The sequence below is a fragment of the Myxocyprinus asiaticus genome, chromosome 7 (assembly GCF_019703515.2).
Source record: "Myxocyprinus asiaticus isolate MX2 ecotype Aquarium Trade chromosome 7, UBuf_Myxa_2, whole genome shotgun sequence".
NCBI lineage: Eukaryota > Metazoa > Chordata > Actinopteri > Cypriniformes > Catostomidae > Myxocyprinus > Myxocyprinus asiaticus.
In genome coordinates, this window is record NC_059350.1 from 11,202,650 (window position 1) to 11,228,417 (window position 25,768).

A 25,768-nucleotide genomic window follows, 5' to 3' on the forward strand; every position below is an offset into this window, starting at 1 on the left:
ATGACAACTCCAACAAGCACAACTGAGGCTCCCACAATCAAAACAAATGCAGCCACTACAACATTTCGAAAAACCACAAACACAGCTCCACCAAGTACGATTTCAGTGTCAGCTACTAGTATTACAACTCACTCCACAATATCTACAAGTGTAAAATATACCATAACTCAAGAAACTGCAACTCAAACTTCACTAACATCTGCCCTAGCCACAACTGTAGATCAAGCAAATGCACAAAACACAAAAACAATATCTCAAAAGGTTTCACATTCAACTTCAACAATTACAACTACAGCAGTCCCTGTGATCACATCTAAAGGACTGAGTTCTAAAAACCTACCACTAACCCCATCAAGTAAATCTTCAACAACTATGTCTATATCTGTCATTACCACAAATGCTGCAGCATCACTGTCTCTAAGCACTAAAGGATTACAACCAGAAACTTCAACCACTGCCAAAATAAACTCACCTTTAACCAACACGACTGGTTCAAATGTAGTAACAAGCAAATTGCTGTTCAGCTCCTCATCTCTAGTACCCAGTGAATCTCTGGTCCTCAGTGCAATCAACACTCTCCTGAACACCAGACTGTCACAGCTCAATGATTCAGTGAAGGTGGTGAACATCACCTATGAGAGTAAGATTAATCATTTTGAGTTTAACTGCCTTTGAAGTGTTAATAAGTAAGGAAAGTTCAGCAGAAAAAATTAAAACTGAACATTTAATCCAAAACAGAAATCTCAGAAACATCCTATGGAGTCATCTTTAAGTTTAACCTGATGAACATCACCATGCCAGAGGATCCTGATCTAAGGAGCAACACTTACCAACAAGTGCAGGATGTTATCAATAATGCGGTAAATATTTACAATTTATCTAATCATAGAGGTTGGGTCCAATGCAAATCTTACCCAAAGTTTAATGAATGGTTTGATTTTCACCTGCAGCTGAACACTCTTCTGAATGAGCCTGACAGCCAGGTCTTTGCACCCATATCGTCCAACTTCACGTAAGATGCGGAATGGCTTCTTTTTTTTAAATCATACTCATTAAAAAAAATTTCCTTTTTTATTACCTAGGATACACATCCTCAAACACTTAAAAAATATTTGTGTACTCTTAAATGTTGGTTGAACTGTTTTGCGCATGTGTATTATAGCTCTTTGCAAAAATCTTTTCTGCTTTTTCTCTAGGAGCACATCAAACCAAATTGCTGGCAGTATGGAATACTCATTCCATGATGGAGATCTCATACAACCAATCAGCTTCCTCAATGAACTTCGTTTACTGATGGGTATGTCAATACTGACCATTTCTAGAAAGACTGCTGTTTGAATTTCTTGACAGTTAAGGAAATTGCATTTGCTCTGAATCCAAACCATCGTTTTACTTCCTTGTGTCTTTGTTTGTAGGCTTGACCACTACACCAATGTCTTCTGTGACAACATCCAGCTCCCCTGTGAGCTCTCCAAAGCAAGTGTAAGTGCTGAATGTCTTCTTCAGAAGTCATAATCAGTCATGGTTTCATAATTGTATTTCATATTCCTGAAGTGTATTTAACTAAAGCGGTATTCCTTTCAGATCTGGTTCAGCTTTGGTGACAAGCAAACTGCTGTTCAGCTCATCATCACCAGTCCCAAGTGAAGCACTCGTCCTCCGTGCAGTCACCACTCTCCTGAACTCCAGACAGTCACAGCTCAGCCAATCAGTGGAGGTGGTAAACATCACCTACGAGAGTAAGTTTCACCATTATGAGTCATCCAGCCTTGGAAATACGAAAATGTCAACCAGCGAGGAATGCGAAAAATTGACATCAAAATTTATAACATGTCCTTCCAAACAGAAATCTCAGAAACCTCCTACAGAGTCATCTTTACATTTAACCTGATGAACATCACCATGCCAGAGGATCCTGATCTAAGGAGCAACACTTACCAACAAGTGCAGGATGTTATCAATAATGCGGTAAATATTTACAATTTATCTGATCACAGAGGTTGGGTCCAATGCAAATCTTACCCAAAGTTTAATGAATGGTTTGATTTTCACCTGCAGCTGAACACTCTTCTGAATGAGCCTGACAGCCAGGTCTTTGCACCCATATCGTCCAACTTCACGTAAGATGCGGAATGGCTTCTTTATTTTAAATCATACTCATTAAGTTTTTTTCCTTTTTTATTACCTAGGATACACATCCTCAAACACTTAAAAAATATTTGTGTACTCTTAAATGTTGGTTGAACTGTTTTGCGCATGTGTATTATAGCTCTTTGCAAAAATCTTTTCTGCTTTTTCTGCAGGAGCACATCAAACCAAATTGCTGGCAGGATGGAATACTCATTCCATGATGGAGATCTCATACAACCAATCAGCTTCCTCAATGAACTTCGTTTACTGATGGGTATGTCAATACTGACCATTTCTAGAAAGTCTGCTGTTTGAATTTCTTGACAGTTAAGGAAATTGCATTTGCTCTGAATCCAAACCATCGTTTTACTTCCTTGTGTCTTTGTTTGTAGGCTTGACCACTACACCAATGTCTTCTGTGACAACATCCAGCTCCCCTGTGAGCTCTCCAAAGCAAGTGTAAGTGCTGAATGTCTTCTTCAGAAGTCATAAGCAGTCATGGTTTCATAATTGTATTCCATATTCCTGAAGTGTATTTAACTAAAGCGGTATTCCTTTCAGATCTGGTTCAGCTTTGGTGACAAGCAAACTGCTGTTCAGCTCATCATCACCAGTCCCAAGTGAAGCACTCGTCCTCCGTGCAGTCACCACTCTCCTGAACTCCAGACAGTCACAGCTCAGCCAATCAGTGGAGGTGGTAAACATCACCTACGAGAGTAAGTTTCACCATTATGAGTCATCCAGCCTTGGAAATACGAAAATGTCAACCAGCGAGGAATGCGAAAAATTGACATCAAAATTTATAACATGTCCTTCCAAACAGAAATCTCAGAAACCTCCTACAGAGTCATCTTTACATTTAACCTGATGAACATCACCATGCCAGAGGATCCTGATCTAAGGAGCAACACTTACCAACAAGTGCAGGATGTTATCAATAATGCGGTAAGTATTTACAATTTATCTAATCACAGAGGTTAGGTCCAATGCAAATCTTACCCAAAGTTTAATGAATGGTTTGATTTTCACCTGCAGCTGAACACTCTTCTGAATGAGCCTGACAGCCAGGTCTTTGCACCCATATCTTACAACTTCACGTAAGATGCGGAATGGCTTCTTTTTTTTAAATCATACTCATTAAGTTTTTTTTTCCTTTTTTATTACCTAGGATGCACATCCTCAAACACTTAAAAAATATTTGTGTACTCTTAAATGTTGGTTGAACTGTTTTGCGCATGTGTATTATAGCTCTTTGCAAAAATCTTTTCTGCTTTTTCTCTAGGAGCACATCAAACCAAATTGCTGGCAGTATGGAATACTCATTCCATGATGGAGATCTCATACAACCAATCAGCTTCCTCAATGAACTTCGTTTACTGATGGGTATGTCAATACTGACCATTTCTAGAAAGACTGCTGTTTGAATATCTTGACAGTTAAGGAAATTGCATTTGCTCTGAATCCAAACCATCGTTTTACTTCCTTGTGTCTTTGTTTGTAGGCTTGACCACTACACCAATGTCTTCTGTGACAACATCCAGCTCCCCTGTGAGCTCTCGAAAGCAAGTGTAAGTGCTGAATGTCTTCTTCAGAAGTCATAATCAGTCATGGTTTCATAATTGTATTCCATATTCCTGAAGTGTATTTAACTAAAGCGGTATTCCTTTCAGATCTGGTTCAGCTTTGGTGACAAGCAAACTGCTGTTCAGCTCATCATCACCAGTCCCAAGTGAAGCACTCGTCCTCCGTGCAGTCACCACTCTCCTGAACTCCAGACAGTCACAGCTCAGCAAATCAGTGGAGGTGGTAAACATCACCTACGAGAGTAAGTTTCACCATTATGAGTCATCCAGCCTTTGAAATATGAAAATGTCAACCAGTGAGGAATGCGAAACATTGACATCAAAATTTATAACATGTCCTTCCAAACAGAAATCTCAGAAACCTCCTACAGAGTCATCTTTACATTTAACCTGATGAACATCACCATGCCAGAGGATCCTGATCTAAGGAGCAACACTTACCAACAAGTGCAGGATGTTATCAATAATGCGGTAAGTATTTACAATTTATCTAATCACAGAGGTTAGGTCCAATGCAAATCTTACCCAAAGTTTAATGAATGGTTTGATTTTCACCTGCAGCTGAACACTCTTCTGAATGAGCCTGACAGCCAGGTCTTTGCACCCATATCTTACAACTTCACGTAAGATGCGGAATGGCTTCTTTTTTTAAATCATACTCATTAAAAAATTTTTCCTTTTTTATTACCTAGGATGCACATCCTCAAACACTTAAAAAATATTTGTGTACTCTTAAATGTTGGTTGAACTGTTTTGCGCATGTGTATTATAGCTCTTTGCAAAAATCTTTTCTGCTTTTTCTGCAGGAGCACATCAAACCAAATTGCTGGCAGGATGGAATACTCATTCCATGATGGAGATCTCATACAACCAATCAGCTTCCTCAATGAACTTCGTTTACTGATGGGTATGTCAATACTGACCATTTCTAGAAAGTCTGCTGTTTGAATTTCTTGACAGTTAAGGAAATTGCATTTGCTCTGAATCCAAACCATCGTTTTACTTCCTTGTGTCTTTGTTTGTAGGCTTGACCACTACACCAATGTCTTCTGTGACAACATCCAGCTCCCCTGTGAGCTCTCCAAAGCAAGTGTAAGTGCTGAATGTCTTCTTCAGAAGTCATAAGCAGTCATGGTTTCATAATTGTATTCCATATTCCTGAAGTGTATTTAACTAAAGCGGTATTCCTTTCAGATCTGGTTCAGCTTTGGTGACAAGCAAACTGCTGTTCAGCTCATCATCACCAGTCCCAAGTGAAGCACTCGTCCTCCGTGCAGTCACCACTCTCCTGAACTCCAGACAGTCACAGCTCAGCAAATCAGTGGAGGTGGTAAACATCACCTACGAGAGTAAGTTTCACCATTATGAGTCATCCAGCCTTTGAAATACGAAAATGTCAACCAGCGAGGAATGCGAAAAATTGACATCAAAATTTATAACATGTCCTTCCAAACAGAAATCTCAGAAACCTCCTACAGAGTCATCTTTACATTTAACCTGATGAACATCACCATGCCAGAGGATCCTGATCTAAGGAGCAACACTTACCAACAAGTGCAGGATGTTATCAATAATGCGGTAAATATTTACAATTTATCTGATCACAGAGGTTGGGTCCAATGCAAATCTTACCCAAAGTTTAATGAATGGTTTGATTTTCACCTGCAGCTGAACACTCTTCTGAATGAGCCTGACAGCCAGGTCTTTGCACCCATATCGTCCAACTTCACGTAAGATGCGGAATGGCTTCTTTATTTTAAATCATACTCATTAAGTTTTTTTTCCTTTTTTATTACCTAGGATACACATCCTCAAACACTTAAAAAATATTTGTGTACTCTTAAATGTTGGTTGAACTGTTTTGCGCATGTGTATTATAGCTCTTTGCAAAAATCTTTTCTGCTTTTTCTGCAGGAGCACATCAAACCAAATTGCTGGCAGGATGGAATACTCATTCCATGATGGAGATCTCATACAACCAATCAGCTTCCTCAATGAACTTCGTTTACTGATGGGTATGTCAATACTGACCATTTATAGAAAGTCTGCTGTTTGAATTTCTTGACAGTTAAGGAAATTGCATTTGCTCTGAATCCAAACCATCGTTTTACTTCCTTGTGTCTTTGTTTGTAGGCTTGACCACTACACCAATGTCTTCTGTGACAACATCCAGCTCCCCTGTGAGCTCTCCAAAGCAAGTGTAAGTGCTGAATGTCTTCTTCAGAAGTCATAATCAGTCATGGTTTCATAATTGTATTTCATATTCCTGAAGTGTATTTAACTAAAGCGGTATTCCTTTCAGATCTGGTTCAGCTTTGGTGACAAGCAAACTGCTGTTCAACTCTTCATCACCAGTCCCAAGTGAAGCACTCGTCCTCCGTGCAGTCACCGCTCTCCTGAACTCCAGACAGTCACAGCTCAGCAAATCAGTGGAGGTGGTAAACATCACCTACGAGAGTAAGTTTCACCATTATGAGTCATCCAGCCTTGGAAATACGAAAATGTCAACCAGCGAGGAATGCGAAAAATTGACATCAAAATTCATAACATGTCCTTCCAAACAGAAATCTCAGAAACCTCCTACAGAGTCATCTTTACATTTAACCTGATGAACATCACCATGCCAGAGGATCCTGATCTAAGGAGCAACACTTACCAACAAGTGCAGGATGTTATCAATAATGCGGTAAGTATTTACAATTTATCTAATCACAGAGGTTAGGTCCAATGCAAATCTTACCCAAAGTTTAATGAATGGTTTGATTTTCACCTGCAGCTGAACACTCTTCTGAATGAGCCTGACAGCCAGGTCTTTGCACCCATATCTTACAACTTCACGTAAGATGCGGAATGGCTTCTTTTTTTTAAATCATACTCATTAAAAATTTTTTCCTTTTTTATTACCTAGGATGCACATCCTCAAACACTTAAAAAATATTTGTGTACTCTTAAATGTTGGTTGAACTGTTTTGCGCATGTGTATTATAGCTCTTTGCAAAAATCTTTTCTGCTTTTTCTGCAGGAGCACATCAAACCAAATTGCTGGCAGGATGGAATACTCATTCCATGATGGAGATCTCATACAACCAATCAGCTTCCTCAATGAACTTCGTTTACTGATGGGTATGTCAATACTGACCATTTCTAGAAAGACTGCTGTTTGAATTTCTTGACAGTTAAGGAAATTGCATTTGCTCTGAATCCAAACCATCGTTTTACTTCCTTGTGTCTTTGTTTGTAGGCTTGACCACTACACCAATGTCTTCTGTGACAACATCCAGCTCCCCTGTGAGCTCTCCAAAGCAAGTGTAAGTGCTGAATGTCTTCTTCAGAAGTCATAAGCAGTCATGGTTTCATAATTGTATTCCATATTCCTGAAGTGTATTTAACTAAAGCGGTATTCCTTTCAGATCTGGTTCAGCTTTGGTGACAAGCAAACTGCTGTTCAGCTCATCATCACCAGTCCCAAGTGAAGCACTCGTCCTCCGTGCAGTCACCACTCTCCTGAACTCCAGACAGTCACAGCTCAGCAAATCAGTGGAGGTGGTAAACATCACCTACGAGAGTAAGTTTCACCATTATGAGTCATCCAGCCTTTGAAATACGAAAATGTCAACCAGCGAGGAATGCGAAAAATTGACATCAAAATTCATAACATGTCCTTCCAAACAGAAATCTCAGAAACCTCCTACAGAGTCATCTTTACATTTAACCTGATGAACATCACCATGCCAGAGGATCCTGATCTAAGGAGCAACACTTACCAACAAGTGCAGGATGTTATCAATAATGCGGTAAATATTTACAATTTATCTGATCACAGAGGTTGGGTCCAATGCAAATCTTACCCAAAGTTTAATGAATGGTTTGATTTTCACCTGCAGCTGAACACTCTTCTGAATGAGCCTGACAGCCAGGTCTTTGCACCCATATCGTCCAACTTCACGTAAGATGCGGAATGGCTTCTTTATTTTAAATCATACTCATTAAGTTTTTTTTCCTTTTTTATTACCTAGGATACACATCCTCAAACACTTAAAAAATATTTGTGTACTCTTAAATGTTGGTTGAACTGTTTTGCGCATGTGTATTATAGCTCTTTGCAAAAATCTTTTCTGCTTTTTCTGCAGGAGCACATCAAACCAAATTGCTGGCAGGATGGAATACTCATTCCATGATGGAGATCTCATACAACCAATCAGCTTCCTCAATGAACTTCGTTTACTGATGGGTATGTCAATACTGACCATTTATAGAAAGTCTGCTGTTTGAATTTCTTGACAGTTAAGGAAATTGCATTTGCTCTGAATCCAAACCATCGTTTTACTTCCTTGTGTCTTTGTTTGTAGGCTTGACCACTACACCAATGTCTTCTGTGACAACATCCAGCTCCCCTGTGAGCTCTCCAAAGCAAGTGTAAGTGCTGAATGTCTTCTTCAGAAGTCATAAGCAGTCATGGTTTCATAATTGTATTCCATATTCCTGAAGTGTATTTAACTAAAGCGGTATTCCTTTCAGATCTGGTTCAGCTTTGGTGACAAGCAAACTGCTGTTCAACTCTTCATCACCAGTCCCAAGTGAAGCACTCGTCCTCCGTGCAGTCACCACTCTCCTGAACTCCAGACAGTCACAGCTCAGCAAATCAGTGGAGGTGGTAAACATCACCTACGAGAGTAAGTTTCACCATTATGAGTCATCCAGCCTTGGAAATACGAAAATGTCAACCAGCGAGGAATGCGAAAAATTGACATCAAAATTCATAACATGTCCTTCCAAACAGAAATCTCAGAAACCTCCTACAGAGTCATCTTTACATTTAACCTGATGAACATCACCATGCCAGAGGATCCTGATCTAAGGAGCAACACTTACCAACAAGTGCAGGATGTTATCAATAATACGGTAAATATTTACAATTTATCTGATCACAGAGGTTGGGTCCAATGCAAATCTTACCCAAAGTTTAATGAATGGTTTGATTTTCACCTGCAGCTGAACACTCTTCTGAATGAGCCTGACAGCCAGGTCTTTGCACCCATATCGTCCAACTTCACGTAAGATGCGGAATGGCTTCTTTATTTTAAATCATACTCATTAAGTTTTTTTTCCTTTTTTATTACCTAGGATACACATCCTCAAACACTTAAAAAATATTTGTGTACTCTTAAATGTTGGTTGAACTGTTTTGCGCATGTGTATTATAGCGCTTTGCAAAAATCTTTTCTGCTTTTTCTGCAGGAGCACATCAAACCAAATTGCTGGCAGGATGGAATACTCATTCCATGATGGAGATCTCATACAACCAATCAGCTTCCTCAATGAACTTCGTTTACTGATGGGTATGTCAATACTGACCATTTCTAGAAAGTCTGCTGTTTGAATTTCTTGACAGTTAAGGAAATTGCATTTGCTCTGAATCCAAACCATCGTTTTACTTCCTTGCGTCTTTGTTTGTAGGCTTGACCACTACACCAATGTCTTCTGTGACAACATCCAGCTCCCCTGTGAGCTCTCCAAAGCAAGTGTAAGTGCTGAATGTCTTCTTCAGAAGTCATAAGCAGTCATGGTTTCATAATTGTATTCCATATTCCTGAAGTGTATTTAACTAAAGCGGTATTCCTTTCAGATCTGGTTCAGCTTTGGTGACAAGCAAACTGCTGTTCAACTCTTCATCACCAGTCCCAAGTGAAGCACTCGTCCTCCGTGCAGTCACCACTCTCCTGAACTCCAGACAGTCACAGCTCAGCAAATCAGTGGAGGTGGTAAACATCACCTACGAGAGTAAGTTTCACCATTATGAGTCATCCAGCCTTGGAAATACGAAAATGTCAACCAGCGAGGAATGCGAAAAATTGACATCAAAATTCATAACATGTCCTTCCAAACAGAAATCTCAGAAACCTCCTACAGAGTCATCTTTACATTTAACCTGATGAACATCACCATGCCAGAGGATCCTGATCTAAGGAGCAACACTTACCAACAAGTGCAGGATGTTATCAATAATGCGGTAAATATTTACAATTTATCTGATCACAGAGGTTGGGTCCAATGCAAATCTTACCCAAAGTTTAATGAATGGTTTGATTTTCACCTGCAGCTGAACACTCTTCTGAATGAGCCTGACAGCCAGGTCTTTGCACCCATATCGTCCAACTTCACGTAAGATGCGGAATGGCTTCTTTATTTTAAATCATACTCATTAAGTTTTTTTTCCTTTTTTATTACCTAGGATACACATCCTCAAACACTTAAAAAATATTTGTGTACTCTTAAATGTTGGTTGAACTGTTTTGCGCATGTGTATTATAGCTCTTTGCAAAAATCTTTTCTGCTTTTTCTGCAGGAGCACATCAAACCAAATTGCTGGCAGGATGGAATACTCATTCCATGATGGAGATCTCATACAACCAATCAGCTTCCTCAATGAACTTCGTTTACTGATGGGTATGTCAATACTGACCATTTCTAGAAAGACTGCTGTTTGAATTTCTTGACAGTTAAGGAAATTGCATTTGCTCTGAATCCAAACCATCGTTTTACTTCCTTGTGTCTTTGTTTGTAGGCTTGACCACTACACCAATGTCTTCTGTGACAACATCCAGCTCCCCTGTGAGCTCTCCAAAGCAAGTGTAAGTGCTGAATGTCTTCTTCAGAAGTCATAAGCAGTCATGGTTTCATAATTGTATTCCATATTCCTGAAGTGTATTTAACTAAAGCGGTATTCCTTTCAGATCTGGTTCAGCTTTGGTGACAAGCAAACTGCTGTTCAACTCTTCATCACCAGTCCCAAGTGAAGCACTCGTCCTCCGTGCAGTCACCACTCTCCTGAACTCCAGACAGTCACAGCTCAGCAAATCAGTGGAGGTGGTAAACATCACCTACGAGAGTAAGTTTCACCATTATGAGTCATCCAGCCTTGGAAATACGAAAATGTCAACCAGCGAGGAATGCGAAAAATTGACATCAAAATTCATAACATGTCCTTCCAAACAGAAATCTCAGAAACCTCCTACAGAGTCATCTTTACATTTAACCTGATGAACATCACCATGCCAGAGGATCCTGATCTAAGGAGCAACACTTACCAACAAGTGCAGGATGTTATCAATAATGCGGTAAGTATTTACAATTTATCTAATCACAGAGGTTAGGTCCAATGCAAATCTTACCCAAAGTTTAATGAATGGTTTGATTTTCACCTGCAGCTGAACACTCTTCTGAATGAGCCTGACAGCCAGGTCTTTGCACCCATATCTTACAACTTCACGTAAGATGCGGAATGGCTTCTTTTTTTAAATCATACTCATTAAAAATTTTTTCCTTTTTTATTACCTAGGATGCACATCCTCAAACACTTAAAAAATATTTGTGTACTCTTAAATGTTGGTTGAACTGTTTTGCGCATGTGTATTATAGCTCTTTGCAAAAATCTTTTCTGCTTTTTCTGCAGGAGCACATCAAACCAAATTGCTGGCAGGATGGAATACTCATTCCATGATGGAGATCTCATACAACCAATCAGCTTCCTCAATGAACTTCGTTTACTGATGGGTATGTCAATACTGACCATTTCTAGAAAGACTGCTGTTTGAATTTCTTGACAGTTAAGGAAATTGCATTTGCTCTGAATCCAAACCATCGTTTTACTTCCTTGTGTCTTTGTTTGTAGGCTTGATCACTACACCAATGTCTTCTGTGACAACATCCAGCTCCCCTGTGAGCTCTCCAAAGCAAGTGTAAGTGCTGAATGTCTTCTTCAGAAGTCATAAGCAGTCATGGTTTCATAATTGTATTCCATATTCCTGAAGTGTATTTAACTAAAGCGGTATTCCTTTCAGATCTGGTTCAGCTTTGGTGACAAGCAAACTGCTGTTCAGCTCATCATCACCAGTCCCAAGTGAAGCACTCGTCCTCCGTGCAGTCACCACTCTCCTGAACTCCAGACAGTCACAGCTCAGCAAATCAGTGGAGGTGGTAAACATCACCTACGAGAGTAAGTTTCACCATTATGAGTCATCCAGCCTTTGAAATACGAAAATGTCAACCAGCGAGGAATGCGAAAAATTGACATCAAAATTCATAACATGTCCTTCCAAACAGAAATCTCAGAAACCTCCTACAGAGTCATCTTTACATTTAACCTGATGAACATCACCATGCCAGAGGATCCTGATCTAAGGAGCAACACTTACCAACAAGTGCAGGATGTTATCAATAATGCGGTAAATATTTACAATTTATCTGATCACAGAGGTTGGGTCCAATGCAAATCTTACCCAAAGTTTAATGAATGGTTTGATTTTCACCTTCAGCTGAACACTCTTCTGAACGAGCCTGACAGCCAGGTCTTTGCACCCATATCTTCCAACTTCACGTAAGATGCGGAATGGCTTCTTTTTTTTAAATCATACTCATTAAAATTTTTTTCCTTTTTTATTACCTAGGATGCACATCCTCAAACACTTAAAAAATATTTGTGTACTCTTATATGTTGGTTGAACTGTTTTGCGCATGTGTATTATAGCTCTTTGCAAAAATCTTTTCTGCTTTTTCTGCAGGAGCACATCAAACCAAATTGCTGGCAGGATGGAATACTCATTCCATGATGGAGATCTCATACAACCAATCAGCTTCCTCAATGAACTTCGTTTACTGATGGGTATGTCAGTACTGACCATTTATAGAAAGTCTGCTGTTTGAATTTCTTGACAGTTAAGGAAATTGCATTTGCTCTGAATCCAAACCATCGTTTTACTTCCTTGTGTCTTTGTTTGTAGGCTTGACCACTACACCAATGTCTTCTGTGACAACATCCAGCTCCCCTGTGAGCTCTCCAAACCAAGTGTAAGTGCTCAATGTCTTCTTCAGAAGTCATAATCAGTCATGGTTTCATAATTGTATTCCATATTCCTGAAGTGTATTTAACTAAAGCGGTATTCCTTTCAGATCTGGTTCAGCTTTGGTGACAAGCAAACTGCTGTTCAGCTCATCATCACCAGTCCCAAGTGAAGCACTCGTCCTCCGTGCAGTCACCACTCTCCTGAACTCCAGACAGTCACAGCTCAGCAAATCAGTGGAGGTGGTAAACATCACCTACGAGAGTAAGTTTCACCATTATGAGTCATCCAGCCTTGGAAATACGGAAATGTCAACCAGTGAGGAATGCGAAACATTGACATCAAAATTTATAACGTCCTTCCAAACAGAAATCTCAGAAACCTCCTACAGAGTCATCTTTACATTTAACCTGATGAACATCACCATGCCAGAGGATCCTGATCTAAGGAGCAACACTTACCAACAAGTGCAGGATGTTATCAATAATGCGGTAAGTATTTACAATTTATCTAATCACAGAGGTTAGGTCCAATGCAAATCTTACCCAAAGTTTAATGAATGGTTTGATTTTCACCTGCAGCTGAACACTCTTCTGAATGAGCCTGACAGCCAGGTCTTTGCACCCATATCGTCCAACTTCACGTAAGATGCGGAATGGCTTCTTTATTTTAAATCATACTCATTAAGTTTTTTTTCCTTTTTTATTACCTAGGATACACATCCTCAAACACTTAAAAAATATTTGTGTACTCTTAAATGTTGGTTGAACTGTTTTGCGCATGTGTATTATAGCTCTTTGCAAAAATCTTTTCTGCTTTTTCTGCAGGAGCACATCAAACCAAATTGCTGGCAGTATGGAATACTCATTCCATGATGGAGATCTCATACAACCAATCAGCTTCCTCAATGAACTTCGTTTACTGATGGGTATGTCAATACTGACCATTTCTAGAAAGTCTGCTGTTTGAATTTCTTGACAGTTAAGGAATTTGATTTTTGCTCTGAATCCAAACCATCGTTTTACTTCCTTGTGTCTTTGTTTGTAGGCTTGACCACTACACCAATGTCTTCTGTGACAACATCCAGCTCCCCTATGAGCTTTCCAAACCAAGTGTAAGTGCTCAATGTCTTCTTCAGAAGTCATAATCAGTCATGGTTTCATAATTGTATTCCATATCCCTGAAGTGTATTTAACTAAAGCAGTATTCCTTTCAGATCTGGTTCAGCTTTGGTGAGAAGCAAACTGCTGTTCAACTCTTCATCACCAGTCCCAAGTGAAGCACTCGTCCTCCATGCAGTCACCACTCTCCTGAACTCCAGACAGTCACAGCTCAGCAAATCAGTGGAGGTGGTAAACATCACCTACGAGAGTAAGTTTCACCATTATGAGTCATCCAGCCTTTGAAATATGAAAATGTCAACCAGCGAGGAATGCGAAACATTGACATCAAAATTTATAACATGTCCTTCCAAACAGAAATCTCAGTAACCTCCTACGGTGTCATCTTTACATTTAACCTGATGAACATCACCATGCCAGAGGATTCTGATCTAAGGGGCAACACTTACCAACAAGTGCAGGATGTTATCAATAATGCGGTAAGTATTTACAATTTATGTAATCACAGAGGTTTGGTCTAATGCAAATCTTACCCAGAGTTTAATGAATGGTTTGATTTTCACCTGCAGCTGAACACTCTTCTGAATGAGCCTGACAGCCAGGTTTTTGCACCCATATCGTCCAACTTCACGTAAGATGCGGAATGGCTTCTTTTTTTTAAATCATACTCATTAAAAAATTTTTTTCCTTTTTTATTACCTAGGATACACATCCTCAAACACTTAAAAAATATTTGTGTACTCTTAAATGTTGGTTGAACTGTTTTGCGCATGTGTATTATAGCTCTTTGCAAAAATCTTTTCTGCTTTTTCTGCAGGAGCACATCAAACCAAATTGCTGGCAGTATGGAATACTCATTCCATGATGGAGATCTCATACAACCAATCAGCTTCCTCAATGAACTTCGTTTACTGATGGGTATGTCAATACTGACCATTTCTAGAAAGTCTGCTGTTTGAATTTCTTGACAGTTAAGGAATTTGATTTTTGCTCTGAATCCAAACCATCGTTTTACTTCCTTGTGTCTTTGTTTGTAGGCTTGACCACTACACCAATGTCTTCTGTGACAACATCCAGCTCCCCTATGAGCTTTCCAAACCAAGTGTAAGTGCTCAATGTCTTCTTCAGAAGTCATAATCAGTCATGGTTTCATAATTGTATTCCATATCCCTGAAGTGTATTTAACTAAAGCAGTATTCCTTTCAGATCTGGTTCAGCTTTGGTGACAAGCAAACTGCTGTTCAACTCTTCATCACCAGTCCCAAGTGAAGCACTCGTCCTCCATGCAGTCACCACTCTCCTGAACTCCAGACAGTCACAGCTCAGCAAATCAGTGGAGGTGGTAAACATCACCTACGAGAGTAAGTTTCACCATTATGAGTCATCCAGCCTTTGAAATATGAAAATGTCAACCAGCGAGGAATGCGAAACATTGACATCAAAATTTATAACATGTCCTTCCAAACAGAAATCTCAGAAACCTCCTACGGTGTCATCTTTACATTTAACCTGATGAACATCACCATGCCAGGGGATTCTGATCTAAGGGGCAACACTTACCAACAAGTGCAGGATGTTATCAATAATGCGGTAAGTATTTACAATTTATGTAATCACAGAGGTTTGGTCTAATGCAAATCTTACCCAAAGTTTAATGAATGGTTTGATTTTCACCTGCAGCTGAACACTCTTCTGAATGAGCCTGACAGCCAGGTTTTTGCACCCATATCGTCCAACTTCACGTAAGATGTGGAATGGCTTCTTTTTTTTAAATCATACTCATTAAAATGTATTTCCTTTTTTATTACCTAGGATACACATCCTCAAACACTTAAAAAATATTTGTGTACTCTTAAATGTTGGTTGAACTGTTTTGCGCATGTGTATTATAGCTCTTTGCAAAAATCTTTTCTGCTTTTTCTGCAGGAGCACATCAAACCAAATTGCTGGCAGTATGGAATACTCATTCCATGATGGAGATCTCATACAACCAATCAGCTTCCTCAATGAACTTCGTTTACTGATGGGTATGTCAATACTGACCATTTCTAGAAAGTCTGCTGTTTGAATTTCTTGACAGTTAAGGAATTTGATTTTTGCTCTGAATCCAAACCATCGTTTTACTTCCTTGTGTCTTTGTTTGTAGGCTTGACCACTACACCAATGTCTTCTGTGACAACATCCAGCTCCCCTATGAGCTTTCCAAACCAAGTGTAAGTGCTCAATGTCTTCTTCAGAAGTCATAATCAGTCATGGTTTCATAATTGTATTCCATATCCCTGAAGTGTATTTAACTAAAGCAGTATTCCTTTCAGATCTGGTTCAGCTTTGGTGACAAGCAAACTGCTGTTCAACTCTTCATCACCAGTCCCAAGTGAAGCACTCGTCCTCCATGCAGTCACCACTCTCCTGAACTCCAGACAGTCACAGCTCAGCAAATCAGTGGAGGTGGTAAACATCACCTACGAGAGTAAGTTTCACCATTATGAGTCATCCAGCCTTTGAAATATGAAAATGTCAACCAGCGAGGAATGCGAAACATTGACATCAAAATTTATAACATGTCCTTCCAAACAGAAATCTCAGAAACCTCCTACGGTGTCATCTTTACATTTAACCTGATGAACATCACCATGCCAGGGGATTCTGATCTAAGGGGCAACACTTACCAACAAGTGCAGGATGTTATCAATAATGCGGTAAGTATTTACAATTTATGTAATCACAGAGGTTTGGTCTAATGCAAATCTTACCCAGAGTTTAATGAATGGTTTGATTTTCACCTGCAGCTGAACACTCTTCTGAATGAGCCTGACAGCCAGGTTTTTGCACCCATATCGTCCAACTTCACGTAAGATGCGGAATGGCTTCTTTTTTTTAAATCATACTCATTAAAAAAAATTTTTCCTTTTTTATTACCTAGGATACACATCCTCAAACACTTAAAAAATATTTGTGTACTCTTAAATGTTGGTTGAACTGTTTTGCGCATGTGTATTATAGCTCTTTGCAAAAATCTTTTCTGCTTTTTCTGCAGGAGCACATCAAACCAAATTGCTGGCAGTATGGAATACTCATTCCATGATGGAGATCTCATACAACCAATCAGCTTCCTCAATGAACTTCGTTTACTGATGGGTATGTCAATACTGACCATTTCTAGAAAGTCTGCTGTTTGAATTTCTTGACAGTTAAGGAATTTGATTTTTGCTCTGAATCCAAACCATCGTTTTACTTCCTTGTGTCTTTGTTTGTAGGCTTGACCACTACACCAATGTCTTCTGTGACAACATCCAGCTCCCCTATGAGCTCTCCAAACCAAGTGTAAGTGCTCAATGTCTTCTTCAGAAGTCATAATCAGTCATGGTTTCATAATTGTATTCCATATCCCTGAAGTGTATTTAACTAAAGCAGTATTCCTTTCAGATCTGGTTCAGCTTTGGTGACAAGCAAACTGCTGTTCAACTCTTCATCACCAGTCCCAAGTGAAGCACTCGTCCTCCGTGCAGTCACCACTCTCCTGAACTCCAGACAGTCACAGCTCAGCAAATCAGTGGAGGTGGTAAACATCACCTACGAGAGTAAGTTTCACCATTATGAGTCATCCAGCCTTGGAAATATGAAAATGTCAACCAGCGAGGAATGCGAAACATTGACATCAAAATTTATAACATGTCCTTCCAAACAGAAATCTCAGAAACCTCCTACGGTGTCATCTTTACATTTAACCTGATGAACATCACCATGCCAGGGGATTCTGATCTAAGAGGCAACACTTACCAACAAGTGCAGGATGTTATCAATAATGTGGTAAGTATTTACAATTTATGTAATCACAGAGGTTTGGTGTAATGGAAATCTTACCCAGAGTTTAATGAATGGTTTGATTTTCACCTGCAGCTGAACACTCTTCTGAATGAGCCTGACAGCCAGGTTTTTGCACCCATATCTTCCAACTTCACGTAAGATGCGGAATGGCTTCTTTTTTTTAAATCATACTCATTAAAATTGTTTTCCTTTTTTATTACCTCGGATACACATCCTCAAACACTTAAAAAATATTTGTGTACTCTTAAATGTTGGTTGAACTGTTTTGCGCATGTGTATTGTAGCTCTTTGCAAAAATCTTGTCTGCTTTTTCTGCAGGAGCACATCAAACCAAATTGCTGGCAGTATGGAATACTCATTCCATGATGGAGATCTCATACAACCAATCAGCTTCCTCAATGAACTTCGTTTACTGATGGGTATGTCAATACTGACCATTTCTAGAAAGTCTGTTGTTTGAATTTCTTGACAGTTAAGGAATTTGATTTTTGCTCTGAATCCAAACCATCGTTTTACTTCCTTGTGTCTTTGTTTGTAGGCTTGACCACTACACCAATGTCTTCTGTGACAACATCCAGCTCCCCTGTGAGCTCTCCAAAGCAAGTGTAAGTGCTGAATGTCTTCTTCAGAAGTCATAATCAGTCATGGTTTCATAATTGTATTCCATATCCCTGAAGTGTATTTAACTAAAGCAGTATTCCTTTCAGATCTGGTTCAGCTTTGGTGACAAGCAAACTGCTGTTCAACTCTTCATCACCAGTCCCAAGTGAAGCACTCGTCCTCCGTGCAGTCACCACTCTCCTGAACTCCAGACAGTCACAGCTCAGCAAATCAGTGGAGGTGGTAAACATCACCTACGAGAGTAAGTTTCACCATTATGAGTCATCCAGCCTTGGAAATACGAAAATGTCAACCAGCGAGGAATGCGAAAAATTGACATCAAAATTCATAACATGTCCTTCCAAACAGAAATCTCAGAAACCTCCTACAGAGTCATCTTTACATTTAACCTGATGAACATCACCATGCCAGAGGATCCTGATCTAAGGAGCAACACTTACCAACAAGTGCAGGATGTTATCAATAATGCGGTAAATATTTACAATTTATCTAATCACAGAGGTTAGGTCCAATGCAAATCTCACCCAAAGTTTAATGAATTTTTTGATTTTCACCTGCAGCTGAACACTCTTCTGAATGAGCCTGACAGCCAGGTCTTTGCACCCATATCGTCCAACTTCACGTAAGATGCGGAATGGCTTCTTTTTTTTATATCATACTCATTAAAATGTATTTCCTTTTTTATTACCTAGGATACACATCCTCAAACACTTAAAAAATATTTGTGTACTCTTAAATGTTGGTTGAACTGTTTTGCGCATGTGTATTGTAGCTCTTTGCAAAAATCTTTTCTGCTTTTTCTGCAGGAGCACATCAAACCAAATTGCTGGCAGTATGGAATACTCATTCCATGATGGAGATCTCATACAACCAATCAGCTTCCTCAATGAACTTCGTTTACTGATGGGTATGTCAATACTGACCATTTCTAGAAAGTCTGCTGTTTGAATTTCTTGACAGTTAAGGAATTTGATTTTTGCTCTGAATCCAAACCATCGTTTTACTTCCTTGTGTCTTTGTTTGTAGGCTTGACCACTACACCAATGTCTTCTGTGACAACATCCAGCTCCCCTATGAGCTCTCCAAATCAAGTGTAAGTGCTCAATGTCTTCTTCAGAAGTCATAATCAGTCATGGTTTCATAATTGTATTCCATATCCCTGAAGTGTATTTAACTAAAGCAGTATTCCTTTCAGATCTGGTTCAGCTTTGGTGACAAGCAAACTGCTGTTCAACTCTTCATCACCAGTCCCAAGTGAAGCACTCGTCCTCCATGCAGTCACCACTCTCCTGAACTCCAGACAGTCACAGCTCAGCAAATCAGTGGAGGTGGTAAACATCACCTACGAGAGTAAGTTTCACCATTATGAGTCATCCAGCCTTTGAAATATGAAAATGTCAACCAGCGAGGAATGCGAAACATTGACATCAAAATTTATAACGTCCTTCCAAACAGAAATCTCAGAAACCTCCTACGGAGTCATCTTTACATTTAACCTGATGAACATCACCATGCCAGGGGATTCTGATCTAAGGGGCAACACTTACCAACAAGTGCAGGATGTTATCAATAATGTGGTAAATATTTACAATTTATCTAATCACAGAGGTTAGGTCCAATGCAAATCTTACCCAAAGTTTAATGAATGGTTTGATTTTCACCTGCAGCTGAACACTCTTCTGAATGAGCCTGACAGCCAGGTCTTTGCACCCATATCGTCCAACTTCACGTAAGATGCGGAATGGCTTCTTTTTTTTAAATCATACTCATTAAAATGTATTTCCTTTTTTATTACCTAGGATACACATCCTCAAACACTTAAAAAATATTTGTGTACTCTTAAATGTTGGTTGAACTGTTTTGCGCATGTGTATTGTAGCTCTTTGCAAAAATCTTTTCTGCTTTTTCTGCAGGAGCACATCAAACCAAATTGCTGGCAGTATGGAATACTCATTCCATGATGGAGATCTCATACAACCAATCAGCTTCCTCAATGAACTTCGTTTACTGATGGGTATGTCAATACTGACCATTTCTAGAAAGTCTGCTGTTTGAATTTCTTGACAGTTAAGGAATTTGATTTTTGTTCTGAATCCAAACCATCGTTTTACTTCCTTGTGTCTTTGTTTGTAGGCTTGACTACTACACCAGTGTTTTCTGTGACAACATCCAGCTCCCCTGTGAGCTCTCTAAACCAAGTGTAAGTGCTGAATGTCCTCTTCAGAAGTCTTAATCAGTTATGGTTTCATAATTGTTTTCCACATCATTGAAGTGCATTAACAAAAGTGGTGCTCCTTGCAGATCTGGTTCAGCTTTGGTGACAAGCAAACTGCTGTTCATCTCTTCATCACCAGTCCCAAGTGAAGCTCTGGTCCTCAGTGCAGTCACCACTCTTCGGAACTCCAGACTGTCCCTTCTCAGCAAATCAGTGGAGGTGGTAAACATCACATATGAGAGTAAGTTTCCTCATTTTCAGTCAACCAGCCTTTGAAATATGAAAATGTCTACAAGCAATTAATATGAAGCCTTGATTTCAAAACTGAACATGTCCTTCCAAACAGAAATCTCAGAAACCTCCTACAGTGTCATCTTCACGTTTAGCCTGATGAACATCAGCATGCCAAAGGACCCTAAGCTAAGGAGAAACACCTACCAGCAAGTGCAGAATATTATCAATAATGCGGTAAGCATTTACAATTTACTTCATCACAGAGTCTGGATCCAATGCAAATTGTTCTAAAGTTTCATAATTGGTTTACTTTCACCTGCAGCTTAACACACTTCTGAATGAGCCTGGCAATCAGTTCTTTGTACCCATATTCTCCAATTTCACGTAAGATGCAAACTAAGTTTATTTTCAGTTTTAGATTAATTTGAGTTTTATTGTTGTTTTTGTCATTGAATTAATGTCAACAGTGTCTTGCGGTTGACTCCTGAAAATCTCTTGTTTGTACTTTTTAGTTCAGCGTAAATATTTGGTCTAGTTCCATGTGATGTTTCCATGTTAAATACATTTGTAACATTATTTACATTACAGTTAATCAAACCCTAATCAAACACCTGAAATTACAGGCAGGTGTGTTGATTAGTTTTGTAGAAATACTCTGCAGGACAGTGGCACTCCAAGAGCAGGATTGGGCACCCTTTATTTATAGCATATAACACTTTTTTTTTTTTTTTTTTATAATATATGCAACATTGTTTCAAAAATATTAACTTCAAATATTATACAGTAATTATATTTTGTATCTCTTATGTTTTACTGCTCTCTCTTGTTTAGCTATTTATCAGAACATATTTTCCGGATACCGCAAGACAGATTTAATTGATCTGAGTTGAGAGGCTGTTAAAAAAAATAATAAAAACAAAATCACGCTCAAAGATGATTGCAAATACTTTTAAGTTAATTTGAATTAACTCTAGAAATTGAATTGCTTATACACTATATGCTGTCATATTTCATAACATTATTTTTGCTCATTTTCTCATCCAATTTCTTATTTTAGGAGGCACCTCCCCTGCCTCCTTGGAAAAAAAAAAACTCCTATGAATTTCATGTACTCTACAACTTTAACATGTTAAAATATGCAATAATATATTAATCCTTTTGAACATATCAAGTAAAGCTTTTTACATTACATTTTCCCTCTAGACACACAGAAAACCTGATTGAGGGTAGAATGGAATACATCTTCAAGGATGAACCTGCCAGTTTCTTAAAGGAGCTTCAGAGCAGTATGTGAATACTAATAATATAATAAAACTTATCAAACAGAGTAAATTTGAACTGTCAGATCATCTGTTTTTGCTATTTTCATGCACTGTTAATCATTTACAATGTGATTTTTATCCATTAATCATAAATTTGTGTTACAGGATTAATACCAACTACAACAGCAACAGCAGGCATAACATCTCAGACCATTACAGAATCTATGACTGTGTAAGAGTAATAATTAAGTCTTATTTTATAAAAGGCATTTGTTTTTATTCTCTAAACAATCTACATTCCTCCCATTTACTTTCTTTTTTAGTGTTGGGAAGGCGATTATTTACATTCGCCTTATATTTATCACGTTGGGCCCCATACCAAGTAAGAGTAAAGTTCTAGAGATTGCAAACTCAATGCTTGAGCCACATCTCAGAACTAAAAGAGATGTCACAACACAAATCCTGAGTGATCCTGTGAGCTTTCTGAATGTTACCTATGAGCGTGAGTTTTTCTCCTCTGTTTAGACTCCCTTTTTTGTTAATATTATATTTTGAACATAAATGTTGTTTTTTAAAGCCTCTTAATAAGGACAAAATTGTATAAAATGTATAAAATTAATGATCCCATATTATAATGATTGAACAAATGACATTTCACCACCTGTATATAATCACTCTAATTTGTGTTGTATATTCTTCTTATAAAGGAATTTCTGATAACTCGTATGCCCTCAAATTTGGATTTGAGATCAGCAATGTATCTATGACAGAAAAACTTGAACTCAGAAATGGCACCTACAATTTTATCCAGACCTCTATAAATTCATTGGTGGGTTTGAAACTGTTTTAGAATACTTGCTTTGTAATTGAAATGGTCCTATTTTAATTATTAATCTCAGATTAATATCTGTATTTATTGCTAAAATCTACAGCTGAACAAGATTCTAAATAGCAATTCAGCCAATCCATTTGTGTTCCAAAAAGCCAATTTCAGGTAAGTTGTGACTCATTTTTTAAACTTTAATCAGAGATCAGTAATGTTAAAGTGATCTTAAATCTGGTTTGATGTAATCAATGGCTTTAAGTTATGTTATCTCCAAGAGGACATGAGCTTAGTAAGATCTTTTTAAATTATTTATTCCGTTTCTCATTGTGGATTTTAATCTTCCCTCAGCGGTAATTCCACTGTGATCATTGCCGATGTCATATATACTTTCTCGGAAAAAGACATCAAGACTCCGAGTGCCTTTGTCAAGGAACTTCTCCAAGTCACGCAGAGTATGCTTTCTTGCATAAACATATTAGTATTAAGAATGCCATAAGATATCGAAAATTTATAACAAATTAAACAGATACTGTAAATAATAAACTGTTAACTGCTGTTTCGTGTTTTAAATGTTGTGCTTCATAATATTGTGAATTTGCTCTTTATTGTTATTTAAAGACACACGACTCATCTTTTAATCATAACTTTGTGTTACAGGCTTAACAACTCCATCTCCAGTGAACAGAACATCTCAAAAACCTGGGGAAACACTAACACTGTAAATGCAATATTTCACGTTTAATTTGTGTGAAAGATACTTGTTTTTATCCATTCTCTCAACATTCCTCTTGTTTACCTTCTTTTTATTTTTTAGTGTTGGGAAGGCGATTATTTACATTCGCCTTATATTTAACACATTGGGGCCCATACCAAGTGAGAGTAAAGTTCTACAGGTGGCTAACTCGATGCTGGCGGCACGTCTCAGAACTAAACAAAATCTGAGAGCACAAACTCTGGGTGATCCTGTGAGCTTTGTGAATGTAACCTATAAGAGTAAGTTTTCTATCCACTGTTGAGTCATGAGCAAACAATAATTCCATATTACAATGAGAAGATATGTGTATATGAACTAATGTGTGTGTGTGTGTGTGTGTGTGTGTGTGTGTGTAAAGGAATTTCTGATAGGTCATATTCCCTCAATTTTGGATTTGAAATCAGTGGTGTTACCATGTCTGAGAAACTTGAACTCAGGAATAGCACATATGCTTTAATTGAGAAATCTATAAATGCACTGGTGAGTTTGAGACTATCTGAAACAGTGCTAATTTATTCAGTGCTTTAAAAATTAAATTGATATTTAAATTTATTATTGACTTATTTTTAATGACATCAACCTCAACATTAATAAACCAATTTGTTCTGTTTTTTTTTTTGTTTTTTTGCTACACTTCAGCTGAACGAGATCCTTAGTTCTCCTTCAGCCACTCCATTTGTGTTCAATGGGGCCAAATTCAAGTAAGCCATGTTTTATACCTTACTCAGAGCAGAAATGTTCAACCATTTTAGAAAAACATTTGATTTGATCAGTGTTTAGTTGTTGGTTAAGTGGGATGTGATGGGAGAAGCATGTTGAGATAATTTCAGAGTATTGATTTACGTTTGTCATTGTGCAATTTAATTTTCCTACAGGGGTAATTCCACCGTGATTGAGGCAGATGTAGAGTATGTTTTCTCAGAAAGCGACATCAAGACACCCAGCCCCTTTCTTAGTGCACTCATCACAGTTAACACTGGTATGCTGTTCTGCATGGAAAAATTAATATGAATTGTTTATTGATTAAGCTGGAATTTATTGGTTTAAAATGTTCACCTAATTTCAATTTTTCTTTCTCACCTTCTGATCTATAGAGACTATTATACCTGTCACATTTTACCCCATCGTGTTGAACACTACAATCTCAAACAACAGCACTAATGCAGCATGGGTTGTGGCTATCATCGTCCCCTGTGCTATTGCCATTATCCTCGTACCTTGCTGGATTCTTCTTTGTGTATGTATTATAATAATATTGTTAATTGACAATATGCGTATAGTTATGAGGTGATTAGTGGAAACAGGGATGTGATATGCAGTTAATGCAATAATGTATCTGAGACTTTTGAGGTTTATTTTTAATTGTTTATTTGCTTTAAACATTGCTTTGACTGTTCAAGAAATTCTAGCCCAAGGCTCTTTCTCTCTTTCTTTAGTGTTTGCTCTGTGGTTGCTGTGCAGCAGTGAGAAGACGTTGGCACAGAAGACGGTCATACAACGTACAGTACACCACTCGCAACAGTATCTTCTAGAGAATTAGAGAGACATTGATTGAAGAAAAAATTAGGAAATACCACATCTCAACAATTGTAAAACACAAAAGATAATGGAAGCTTTGAATATAAATATTTATATACATACAGTATATATTTTTTTTTGTTTTTTGTTTTTTGTTTTTTATCTTTCTCTTCTATGATGATCTTATAATAATGCCAAATTTGGTAGTAATTTCTTAGTGATTGTTTAAGGCTGATATTTAAATTTCCATAATGAATATGCTGTTGTGGAGCTTATATAATACACTATTTATTTTCTTGTGCCTGTATTGCTGGACAGACAGGAGCTCCACAAAATTGTGATGAATATGATTTATTGTATTATGTAATGAAAGAAAATTATTTATTTAATGATTCTATAAGGTTTACAATGTTTAAATTAATCATCTTCTTAAAATAATTAATGTATTTGATATTACACATTTCATTTTAAGAGGTAAAAGTGGATTATATTAAACTTATTTATTCAAACTTTATCTCTAAGATAAGTTATTTTGTGCTCAAAGACATGTTCTATCGTGCTACATACATACTGTAGGTGTATACAACAGTGGACTTTCAAAAGAGTCTCTTTTAAAAGAAGACACTTATTGTCCAAAAGTTTTAATTAATAAATAAGAAATACAATTAATTAACAAAAAGTCATAAAGAAAAATAATTAGGAAAAGCTCAAATTGATTGGAAGGTTATGAGCAATTAATTTACACTAAATATTTTAATGAAAAATACAATACTGTCCATGTCAAGGCCTATGAACACAATGGAGTCTTGAAGTCTTTAAACTGTAACTGAACATGA

The 25,768-nt window shown here is 38.0% G+C and overlaps 1 protein-coding gene across 1 annotated transcript; it reads left to right on the forward strand.

Moving 5' to 3' along the window:
• Window positions 1–25,441, forward strand: LOC127444298 (uncharacterized). The gene is made up of 62 exons (XM_051703569.1): window positions 1–94; window positions 539–640; window positions 739–860; window positions 951–1,012; window positions 1,197–1,297; window positions 1,416–1,482; window positions 9,340–9,494; window positions 9,602–9,723; window positions 9,814–9,875; window positions 10,060–10,160; window positions 10,279–10,345; window positions 10,448–10,602; window positions 10,710–10,831; window positions 10,922–10,983; window positions 11,167–11,267; window positions 11,386–11,452; window positions 11,555–11,709; window positions 11,817–11,938; window positions 12,029–12,090; window positions 12,275–12,375; window positions 12,494–12,560; window positions 12,663–12,817; window positions 12,923–13,044; window positions 13,135–13,196; window positions 13,381–13,481; window positions 13,601–13,667; window positions 13,770–13,924; window positions 14,032–14,153; window positions 14,244–14,305; window positions 14,492–14,592; window positions 14,712–14,778; window positions 14,881–15,035; window positions 15,143–15,264; window positions 15,355–15,416; window positions 15,601–15,701; window positions 16,932–16,998; window positions 17,101–17,255; window positions 18,472–18,593; window positions 18,684–18,745; window positions 18,930–19,030; window positions 19,150–19,216; window positions 19,307–19,473; window positions 19,579–19,700; window positions 19,791–19,852; window positions 20,037–20,137; window positions 20,257–20,323; window positions 20,425–20,579; window positions 20,685–20,806; window positions 20,895–20,956; window positions 21,776–21,858; window positions 22,000–22,066; window positions 22,158–22,336; window positions 22,542–22,663; window positions 22,767–22,828; window positions 23,009–23,112; window positions 23,318–23,378; window positions 23,475–23,653; window positions 23,773–23,894; window positions 24,054–24,115; window positions 24,290–24,393; window positions 24,509–24,651; window positions 24,851–25,441. The coding sequence occupies exons 1-62, from the start codon at window positions 1–3 to the stop codon at window positions 24,944–24,946; spliced, it is 6,339 nt and encodes a 2,112-aa protein (XP_051559529.1). The 3' UTR covers window positions 24,947–25,441.
• The last annotated feature ends 327 nt before the right edge of the window (window positions 25,442–25,768 follow it).

Coding starts and splice junctions, on each gene's coding strand:
- LOC127444298 (XM_051703569.1), top strand. CDS start 1: ATGACAACTCCAACAAGCACAACTGAGGCTCCCACAATCAAAACAAAT. Junction 1,298..1,415: donor TGAACTTCGTTTACTGATGG/GTATGTCAATAC, acceptor CTTTGTTTGTAG/GCTTGACCACTACACCAATG. Junction 11,453..11,554: donor GTGAGCTCTCCAAAGCAAGT/GTAAGTGCTGAA, acceptor TATTCCTTTCAG/ATCTGGTTCAGCTTTGGTGA.